At 27.9% G+C, this 11,705-nt stretch overlaps 1 protein-coding gene across 1 annotated transcript; it reads right to left on the minus strand.

Annotated features, from left to right (window-relative positions):
- Nucleotides 1–1,809: 1,809 nt before the first annotated feature.
- Nucleotides 1,810–5,827, minus strand: LOC111309240 (ubiquitin-conjugating enzyme E2 enzyme activator PEX22-like). The gene is made up of 8 exons (XM_022908236.2): nt 5,508–5,827; nt 4,847–5,083; nt 4,710–4,757; nt 3,645–3,701; nt 3,454–3,555; nt 2,709–2,774; nt 2,373–2,474; nt 1,810–2,192 (listed from the first exon to the last, which is right to left on the minus strand). The coding sequence occupies exons 1-8, from the start codon at nt 5,628–5,630 to the stop codon at nt 2,088–2,090; spliced, it is 840 nt and encodes a 279-aa protein (XP_022763971.2). The 5' UTR covers nt 5,631–5,827; the 3' UTR covers nt 1,810–2,087.
- Between the last annotated feature and the right edge of the window lie 5,878 nt (nt 5,828–11,705).

Here is an 11,705-nt window from a genome sequence, read left to right on the forward strand (position 1 = left end):
CCAAACTCCTAGTCAAGGCAACCATTTCTCTCCCCAAAATTTGACAGCCTTTTGTCATCATCACTACTGTTTTTCACTAGTCTCAGCGTTCTTTTTTTTCTTTTCAGTCATTTTCTCTTCCCCTCTCTTTTTATTCTTCACAACCAACAAAACCTAAAACTAACTAGTCTTAACGATGATCGCCATCCCTTATCGCTACAAACCACAGCTACGCTTTTCGTCGGTGCCTCCACCCACATGTCATGACCACCGTTACCTTCCGTCGCCATTCACCTTTTTTCTAGTGTTTGTCTCCCCTTTTTTTTTTCAGACTTCATCTCCTTCTAAGCACAACTCAAAAACAAATCAACAAGTAGCTTTCAAGCCGTGACAATCCCAATGCTATTACCAATATTCCTTTGGTACTGTTTACTGCTTGTATTTTGTTATTGTGATCGACCTTAAGTTGATTGTGGCTTTTTTTTAACTTTGATTGTCTATTGGGTTTCGGGTATTGCTTGGCTGGTTTGGGGTTTGGTAGTAGGTGATTGGGGCTGTTGGCTTGTTATTTTCTATTATGTTGTAACAGAGGCGACAGTGAGGTTTAAGCCCATATTTTGAATAACAATTTGAATAAAAACAAATAAAGTCCAAAAAGAAATCAAAAGCCCATCTTTTGAATAACGATTCGAAAACTTAAAAACTTTAAGATTCGAATAAAATGGAAAGTCTACAATAGAGAGAGGAAGAAAATTTTAATAATGAAAGCTCAAAAGAGTAAGAAGGAAAGGAAATGAGTGGTTGGTGGGAATTTGAAAGGGGTTTGGAAAATGAATGATAGGGGTTTCGAGATTTGGAGAATGATTGGGAGAGTCGGAGTGAGAGTGAAAGAGACAGAAATGGGTATATCAGTGTTGGAATATTAAATGAGTATGAATAGTTGTGTTTAGAGCTTTTTTATTAATATATATATATTTAAAGGTAAAATAATAATTTTTAATTAAATAATAAAAAATATATATTACAATAAAAAAATTCGATTAAAGTTGTGAACTACTCGAGTTAAATATTATGATTTCGAATTTGGCTCGATAAATAAGTCAAGCTATTAGAGCTTGAGCTTAATTTGACAATGATCGAATCAAATTCAAAATTTTTTCAAATCAAATTCAAATAACTTTTCAATACAAATGTATCATTTACACTCATACATCCGATCAACCCCATTCAAGGCCCAATGCTACGAGATTATCATTTAAAGCTATTCAAATGCCATATTCCCATAAAAAAAATTAAAGTCATAAACAACCAATATCAGAGACAAAAACTAAGCAACAATATGGATGAAAAAATTCAAGAAAATAAAAAATTTTCTTTAAAATTATAAAATTTAATTTAAATCACATTAATTTTTTTATTCAATTCTAATTAAATTTAGATATATATATATATATTAAATTCAAATCAAATTTTGAATTAACTAAAAAATAAAAAAAATAAAATCAAACCAAGTTATATATTTTTATTAATTTTTATATATTTTTTAAATTTTTCTAAAATAAAAAAATTATTTTATATCTAAATTTATTTAAATATATTAAAAATAATATTAAAAAATTAAAAACCGTTGAATCAATATGAATTAAAATCGAATTAGCAAAATTTAATTAGAATCGAATTGTATAAAAATTCGATATGAATTCGAATTAGATTTTAAAAATTTATAATTTCATTATCCCAAAAAACCTAAACCATTTTCAATTTGGACCATTATCACTCCTAACTAACAACATTAAAAAAAGATTGAAACCAAGAGTACGGAGAATTCAATGGACCTACAAAATTATTTTTTTTGATTACACATCCTTCGACATAAATTACAAACATTAATTGTTGCATGGAGTCTCTCCAGTTCAAAGAAGTTCAAATGTGAACCCTATTTCACAAATTTCAACCAAATAAATCTTCTCCCTTATCCTAAAAGCTAACATCAGCACAAAAGTGCCAAATGAAAGAAAACATCGGGCTGTAAAGGGTCGCACATAAAGACCAAAGGGGAGTAAAGAACAACTTTAAAACATCTTTGCATCTTTTTACCAGTTCAAGTGTCAAACGCACCCAAAGAAGTGTTCCAAGGATGGAGAACTGAAGACGTTAGCTGCAGTCCGTTCAGGTCTGACAGGAGAAACGTGAAGCTGATATTTGATGAACCTCTGCAAAGAAAAAAAGAAATCTCAACATCATAGACATTGTGACAACAATATAACTTAGAATCTAACATCAGAACATAGGAATTGAGACAAGAATATGGATTCAGAATCTAATATCGGAACTTTTGAACTGTTGCTGTGAAAGAACTATCTTGAAGCTAATGGCAAGTTATGAAATTATACAGCTAACTGAGAAACTATTTCAGGATTTGTGTCAACATGCCAATCTGGTTCTAGTTGCCGAACAAAAGATGTCCTCCCATTCTCTGTGCTACAAAAGAGAACCTGCAGATTCATTTCAGGCAAAGTAAATACTAAATATATGAACAAAACAAGACGATAGAACATCAATGCTCTGAAATTAGAAAAGAAAGGGTAATCAACCAATTTACATTCTAATATTTTATAGCAGGCACCAAATTCATGGTCCAGACATAATGCCCCTTACTGGGAGGATCATTTCAATTTGAGATATCTGAACAAAATTTACGTACAATCACAACTGACACAATTATGTACCTTGTCTTTTACTAAACCACCAGAGGTGAAAATCCCTGAATTTTCCAAGGCCAAAAGAACATTTTTCTGCAGACAAACACTTCATAATGTTAGTCAGAAGGGAAAACACATGATATAAAAATCTGCTAGTAGCCTAATACGAGCACAAACATGATAAAGAAACTATTGCATGAAATAAATGAGGAATATTTGATGAAGAATACAAATATAATAGTTGAGGGATTATATAATCTAGGATTTTATTTTATATATTACATGTGATTGTAATCTTTACATATATTTTATAATCTTTAGGTTATTTTATATTTTAGATAGTATTTTACTTTTTTTCCAAGTATTAGGGTTTAGGTTATATATGGTATTTTTCATTTTATTAGTGTTTTGTGTTTAGTCTCAGTTGCTTTGGATATTGATTGATTTTGGTTATTGAGATTTTCTCCCTCCATTGACTTTATCTGGTTTTCTCCCCAGTTCTCTTATCTCCCCAGATTTCCTTTGTTTCTGCCTATTGTTCTTGTCTATTTCTGAGTTCCTCCCTATATTTCTATATTCTGTCTCTTTTCACTACTTGTTCTATCAATATCACACATTCATTGCAGAAAAAGTTAGGAGTTTTGCTTGTAATTATAAGAATATGGCTATCAGTACCTTGAAACACCTAATGAGTCAAGAAATAAATTTAAGGAAAATTTGTAACATTGACAAATAAGCATAAACAATATCATAGATCAAGGTTGGAACTCACTTCACTTTCATCATCAATAACTCTCTCCATGAGATAAAGATCACAAAATTTGGTAATCTCCAACAGCACATCCAACACACAGGACTTTACAGTTGCTTGTTTCTATCCAGAATGAAAAAAAAAAAAAAGATCAAATTAATTATTAGCAGACAATAGTTACAAAAACAAAGCTCAGAGAAAAGATTCCCCACCTGCAGCTCCTCAGGACTGCTTTCCTCAAGGATCACTCCAAGTAAACGACACGTTACCTACACCAATAAGTCATCAAAACATTAAAGTTAGAGGAAGAGTAAAAAAGAGGCTCCGACCAGTGGCTTTATAATACTGCATAAGCATCAAATACCAACATATCCCCAAACGTAAAAAGTTACAGTCAGAATTAAGCATGAAAACCTCAAAGTTAAACTAGGAGGTTATGTTGCTTCTGGAAAAATTCAGTTGACGACTTGAAGTTACTAGTACTTATATGAGAAGTTAATTAACTATGGTAAATCGCTCATGCATTCCAAAGTACAGACTCAAGTAATAGTGCCAGAATCAATTCATCTGATTCTGCCACAGGTAGTAGTATGGCAGCTTTTATGACCAATACCAGGTAATGGCTCTCAGTAATAATCAAGCCATGTCATATAAGACTTAGGTACACATTCAAGATGCAGGCAGACTTCTAAAAGTTAATTTACAACAGCAAGAAGCAGTGATAGCAATTTATTTAAAATATTGACTAACACAGTTGGTTGAGAGTAGAGAATATATTGAATATACTGGATTTTGGTATTATTTTGACAATTACTTTGGCAATTTATTCTGATGAAGCATCCAACAAACAAACCAAATAAGGTAACTGGGCCATTTAAACAATTAAAAGCAGCAAGACTACCATAAAATCTAATACTCAGGGATAGAAAACCTCTCAAACAGGATCCAGGGTTATATGAGAGGGCTCATAAAAGCTGTTCAGTTAGCCATGCCAGTTTACCTAGCTACAAGCATATAAACCAAAATTTTTGCAAGCAAACCTTACCTTAAAGTGACAATGCAATACTTTAAGAAAGAATGGATACAAACCCTCTCCCCAAGGATCCCATTTCTACAAGTAAAACTTTTCCCACTTTTTGTGAGCATTGGGTATTTAATCATTACTAAAGGAGCAAGAGTAGTATAACCAAGAATCCTACTTCCAAGAAACCAATAGACACAAATAAAATAAACATCAAACATTTTGCTAACTGCATTAAGGAGCAAATATAAGTTACCTTTCTACTTTCACTCAGTTTCTGTCTAACTATTTGCCCCAACATTGGCTGCAAAAGGAGGAAAGGAAAGATGTGAATTAAAGCTATTAGACAATGATAAACATATCAAAATGTTGAAGAGAGAGACAAATGCGTACCTTTACTGGCTGGAAAAACTCATCAATAACATTTTGTGCTCTTAAATCCTCCGAAGATGAACAAACTCCAGAAGGCATCAATGTTGGATTTGACTGGGGAACGATAGCAGAGCTACTAGTTGTTGGAGCTTGACGTTTCGGTTGCCTTCTTGGAGGTGCTGCAGGTGATCTCATCAACCTATAGGTAAAGATAATGGCAACAGCAAGCCCAGCAATAGCCCCAACAGATCGAGGATCCTGATATCAGTAGGGACATGGTAATAATCACATGCATTATTATCGAAAACATTTCACATTTCAGTTACACTCAAAAACAATATAATAGCTTTGTATACGTTGACAATAAAATGAAGGATGAAAGTAGGAGCAGTTCTACATGCCACACATACTGCGGATTTGAGATGGTTTCGCCTCAATATAGAATTTTCACACTCTAGCTCAATTAGGTAAAACAGAAGTAGCATACCCAAAAAATTAGTGTGACGAAATTAATATCAATTACCAAGTCAATATTCAGCTATAATCACCAATAAATGCCAAAATCATATAACTAAATAATAGGGAAAAAGGGAATAAATTTTCGTATTTCATCGACAGAAAGCGCATCAGATCCGCCGAAAAAGAAAGGCGAGAGGAGAATTTATGAGAGAAAGAAAAGAACCAGTTTTTGGAGAGAGATTGAGAAGAGATTGGACATCTTGATGGCGAGATAGGTTCCGAGCCGCTTCATCAGCTGAATCAGCTCCTCCTTGGATGACGATAAAGACGACGATGGCTCGGCCATAGCCACTCAATTAATAAACGACTGGGCGTTTAATCGAGTAAAGGGTCCTTCTTGTTGCGTGTAAGAGGAAGCTTTCAGATTCTCAGGTCCTCACCTTTTAATTAAATCAATCGTCAAAAATACACTTTCTGTCTGTAAAGCCTTCTTCTTTTGTGTCAACGATCGATGGTAAGGGAGATTTTCGATTTTTCCCTATTGCTTTTGTTTTTGTTGTTCCTTTTTTTTATTATTATTTTTTTTATAAACTCAATTACATAAATATTTTTAAAATGATTATTAAGTTATTAATTTTTTTAATCACTAACGTTTAAATAAAAATTTTTTTTTTGCCACTAAAACATTAATATCTAACAGATTTATGATGAAACATATCATATATGATGTTAGAGACAATGTGACATGTCCTTATAAAAAAATTAAAAGGTGAACTTTTTTCTTTCTTTTTTGTTTATTTCTTTCATTTTTATTTTTTTATTTTTATTTTGTTTTTGCTAAAAATCACTATTTTATATAAACAATAAAAACCAAAATTTCATTTTCTTTAGTTTCTATTTTTGTTTCTCTTTCTAAAAGCTTCACTTCTTTCCTTCTTCTCTAACTTTTTTTAAACTTTCAATCAACAACCATCATTTTTCCAAAATTTAGTGACTTCCCGTTACCAACGTCGCCTTGCATTACCAATCATCGTCATTCATCGGTGGTTAGAAAACTCATGAAGTTTCCTTCTCGATTCCTCTTCACCTCTCTGAGACTTTAATAAGCTTAGATTTTTTAAAATCCTCTCAAAAACAAAGATTCCGCGTTATGAAGGCCACAATCACCTTGTTGAATGCCTAAATTCTCTTTCTTCTTCTACTTCCTTTCTTCGATCTAAAAACCTTAACAAGAAACCTTAAACAACTAAGCGGAGATTTCAAAATACCCATTATAACTCCACTGTTTTTTTGTTACTTAAAAAGCCTAAAACCACAAATGCAAAAAATTCTCTAGAAAAACCTGAAAACAAAACTCCTAGAATCCCCTCTTTTATGTATATTTGATGTTAATTTTTTTATGAATTTTGTTGTGAATGATGCCTGATTGCTGAAAATTGTTTTTGTGGATTGTTGTTTATTATGGCTTTATTGCATAATTTGGTCTTGTTATTGTATATGATTGTCCCTAAATTTTTTAGTTGAATTGATAGTTGATGCCCAAAATTTGTTCTTGATGCTTGCTATTTTTTGTCTATTGTTGATAGAAATTGTGTATTTGAATGGTTTGTTTAATGTCAACTGATTGTAACTTCGTTTGTATTGAGGTTATATTGAATTTACTTCTTAGGGACTATGTTTTTTTCCAAATTGCTCTAATGATTGTTATTGAGTTTTAGGTAGACCTAATAATTTCAAATATGATAAGAAAATAATATAAAAAAAATCATATGTATTTGAGAAAAAAAGTATTTCGTGTTTATTTGTATCAACACAAATTTTAATATAATATAATTTATGTTTTATATGTGTTAATACATCTAAACACGTATAAGGCATAAAAATACATTTAAATAAAACATAATACAGTAATACACGTTTAACACATGACATGACATAAAAATACATTTAATTTAATCTTATCATACGAGTATACATTTAAAATATTTAGCACATTTAACAATTTTTATATTCATTTTAATTTAATATAAACGTATAAATATTATTTTAATTTTTAATTTTATTAATTATAATACTTAATTAGCTATTCAATAACATAAAATGATTATTTTAAACATTTAATTATGATACTCATTTAATAATTATTATAAAATTATTTTTATATTAATAAATAAATATAATATAAATATTAATATAAGTCATATACATCATTATTTTATTCTTTAGTTTTTAATAGTTCATCATTTTGAATTTGATACTAAAAACTAATATAGTTATGTAATATATATTAAATGGGTATCAATTTTTTTATTATTAATATACTAAGTTTATAGTATTTGTTTATATTATTAATATGCCAAGTTTATTAAGTTGTAAACGATTGGTGGTTTTTAGTTATTTATTATTTTAGTCATGTTTTTGTATATATTCATGTTAGTTATGTCTATTAATGTGCTTTTGTGTTAGTTGAGTCTATTCATATATATCTATACTATTCATGTTTATTCGTATCATGTTTAAATGAATTAATTGTACATATATTAATCATATCGTGTTGCATGCAATACATATAATAAATGTGTTACATTTGTGTTTAGAATTTAAATAAATTTTATAATTTATGTCGTGTTTATATTTTAATAATTCATGTTATTACACATGTTAAACACGAGACAAGACACGATACGAAACCATGAATTGTTAGGTCTAATTTTAGGAAGAAAAATTAAAGAAAAGACAATGAAAATGGAAAGAAGAGAGAAAGAAAAAGAAAAAAAGTGAAAAAAATTTGATTTTTTTTACATGATATGCTAATGTAGCAGCTAACAGTTGATGTGACATATTCAATCAGCATTCTATTAGACATTAAAGGCAAGGTGACAAAAAAAATATTATTCAAATTTAATGACTAAATAAAAAAATTGATTAATTTGGTGACCATTTTAAAAAGATCCATACAGTTGAGTGACTATAGATTTATTTTATCTTTTCTTTCTTTGCTGAACTAGAAAGAGATATGATCAAAGCTAGTCACCATTTTTAATTATCTGTTTAGGGTTTCTTGTATTCTTAATTTTTTAAATAGCTAACTTAGGTTAAAGAAAAAAACATGGTCAGGGTAATAGCCTATCTCACAGCTTTATAAGGTTTACTTTCATTGTTTTCTTGTTCTTTCAAGTTTTTTTTTTTCTTTTAGTTTAAGGTTTAGGGTGACAACCTAACCTAAAGTTGTTAGCTTTTTAAAGTTTTTTTGTTCTTTATTTTTCATGTTTGTAAGCTTTTTTTGACTTATTTTAAGTTATGCAAAGTTCAATTTTAGTTTTATTTTAAATTCAAGTTCTGTTTTGTTTTCAATTTAATTCAAACTTTCTTAAATTTTTGTCATCGTTTTCAATTCAATTCAATTTGCATTTTCTCTTTTTAAGTGCTTTTACTTCATACAATTCATGCTCTTTAAGTTCTATTCTTAGTTTATTTTTAGGTTTGAAATTTAATTCATTAAATTTAAGTTGGTTGCATTTGAGTAAGCTTAATTTAGATTATATTTAGTATAGTTTTTGCATGTGTAAGGTTATTTGGTTTAGGTTTAATAGTTTTTGCATGTTTTATGATCTAGCATATTAGTTCGGTTTTAATTTACATATTTTTAAGTTTACTAAGTAAATTTACATTATATTTTATTTTATTTAAGTTGTTAAGCTGAGATTTAGTTTATTTTGCATCATTAGTTAGATTGTGGTTTAGTTAGTTAATTTAAATAGTTATTTGGTTGTTTGCATTCTAATTTTTTATCTTCTTGATATAATTAAGAGTAAACAATTTCAATACTTTATTCTCTTCCATATATTTCAGTTTTCGTAGGAACGATATTCTACCCATTTTATATTCTTATTCTGATTCTATGCACTTACATATTCTTGTTGGATGAATAATTAGATAGGGAAACAAAATAAAAAGAGATTATCTTCAAGATGAAATGATGCATTCTAGGGTATAATTTCACTATAATCCCTTAATTATTCAAAAATGTCTCTTGAAAAAAAATATGGAATCTAACGTTAGGGGTGAGAAAAAAATTAAAAAAATCGAAAATAAATTCAAAATCATTATACCCAATTTGGTTTGAATCGATTTTTTCTTATTTAGTTTAGATTAAGTTATGATATTAAATATATATTATATTCGATTAAATTTCAAATCGAGAAATGAAAAACGAAAAAAAAATTGAATCGAACTAAATTATAAAGTTTTATTAGTTTATATATATTATAAATTTTTATAAAATAAAAATAATTATTTTATTCCTAAATCTATTTAAATATATTAAAATTTATAGTAAAATAATATATAAAAAAAACTAAATTAAATAAAAAAACTGATGAACTAAACCAAATTGGTAAAATTCAGTTCGGATAGGATTTGATAGTATAAATGTTCAATTCATATTTGGATTGATTTTAAAAATTTATAATTTTATACATTATTTGAAAAAATTAAATCAACTATGAACTAAGCTGTTATCACTCTTATCTAAAATTGCTATCCCTTTTTCCATGAAATTACCCCAACAAATCTATATGACCAATAATTCTCTTTACTACAATATTACAATTAGCCAATTACAATTAAGAATTATGTAGGAGTCACCACTTAAAAGTGTGGATCTTATATAATTTTTTAATGAATCTCATACAATATTGAATTATGATTGATTAATTACATCATAATAATTGTAGGTGATATGCTCATTACTCTAACCTCCAATAGTGTTAAAAAAAATTAATTTGATCGCTATCCAATTAAAATGTGACATGTGTTCCAAATGTCATGTGAAATATAGAAGTGTTTGTTGGGTATGTACACGTGGTAAATATATGGCATACACGTGTCTATAGATGTGGCATTTTTAATTTAAAAATTTAAAAATTATTTTTTGAATACTTATTTTTGAAATTAAAAAAGGAAACATAATCCTTAAAAAAAGAAAAAAAAAACAATTGGGACGAGAAGAGGGAAATGAAGAAAAAGAAAAGAGAAAAAAGAAGAGAGAAAGTGGTTTTGTTAATATCAAGTAATTAACTTGGAGTGGATTCGGATTGATCTGTCATAGATTAGACAGACTATCCCTAATCCATCTTATATCAACCAATAATGCAACTCCCTTACCTAACTATTTCCTTCTTTTCTTCCCTTCCCCTTTTTCATTCTCCTTTCTTTTCAATTCACTTATCTTGTTCTAAAATGTTTTTCTTTTTCTATTTGTAATTTTTAAATAATATTTAGATTTTAAAATTTTCTAAATATTTTTAATTTTTAATATTTTTAATTTTTCAAATTTTAAAAAGTTCTAATATTGAATTATAAAAATTCACAAATTTTTAATTTTTTTTAATTTTTGGAAATTTTAAAAAAAGTTTTATTTTTTAATTTTTGATTTTTGATTTTTTATGACATGTGACAACCATGTCAATGCCACATAATAATAATGTATCATTCACATGTGAAACAACTATGTACATATCAAATTTTTATTAGTTGAATGTCAAATTAGTATTTTTCGTTAATAGTGTTAAGACTTAGGTTAATTGACATATGGATTGTAAGTTTGAATATTTAATTAGATTTTTTTTTATAAAAGGGTAAAAAAGATCTTTTGAAATAAAATTCAACAATCATCTAGGCTCTTATCTTTTTTTTTTAATCAATTAAACCCTCAAACATTTATTTTCACGATTTGAACCTTTGTTATAGGAAAAATAGTTAATTGTTTTCGTTCAATCAAAAGTTTAATTGGTGTCATAATGGTTTTGGGATCACTAGATGTAAAATTTTAAAAAATCAACAAAAATAAAGAGTTGCCACCAATTTTTTTTTAGGGTATGATTAGCTATCCAAAAGTTTATATTTTTAATAAAGCAGTAAAATAAGTTTAAAGTTCATCAAAAAGATAATTTTGTTCTACGAAAATAAAATTGGGTTCAAGAGTTAGTTACATGTGGAAAAAGACTAGTACCCCTACAACCCCTATGAAAATTGGTTTCGATTAATCATGCTTATCTTTAGGATTAGATAAAATAGTTTCAATTTTAAATTTAATAATAATGTCCTTCATTTTTAAAAGAAAATCAATTTTATTGGTCCTTTATTTAAGAATATTGTAAAAATCTTTAGGTTAAAGAATTATCTAAAAATTCTCTCACATCTACGTAAAATTTAAAGATAGTTCTTTTTGCCTAAGATTTATTACTACGTTTTTTAAAAATGAAAATAACATTATTTGTAGATGATAATTGTTAGTGTCTCTACAATATCTAGGTAGAGTACAAAAGATTATTTTTTTTCAGAATGTTATTTTTGTTTTATTTTAAAATCTATATTTTTGAGTAAAATTTTTCATAATGAATTTTATGTGGAAAAATGA

This window comes from Durio zibethinus, chromosome 2 (genome assembly GCF_047325235.1).
Source record: "Durio zibethinus cultivar Kanyao isolate XHJ-2024 chromosome 2, ASM4732523v1, whole genome shotgun sequence".
NCBI lineage: Eukaryota > Viridiplantae > Streptophyta > Magnoliopsida > Malvales > Malvaceae > Durio > Durio zibethinus.

Coding starts and splice junctions, on each gene's coding strand:
- LOC111309240 (XM_022908236.2), bottom strand. CDS start 5,630: ATGGCCGAGCCATCGTCGTCTTTATCGTCATCCAAGGAGGAGCTGATT. Junction 3,702..4,709: donor AACTGAGTGAAAGTAGAAAG/GTAACTTATATT, acceptor TTATTGGTGTAG/GTAACGTGTCGTTTACTTGG. Junction 2,775..3,453: donor TTATTGATGATGAAAGTGAA/GTGAGTTCCAAC, acceptor GTTTGTCTGCAG/AAAAATGTTCTTTTGGCCTT.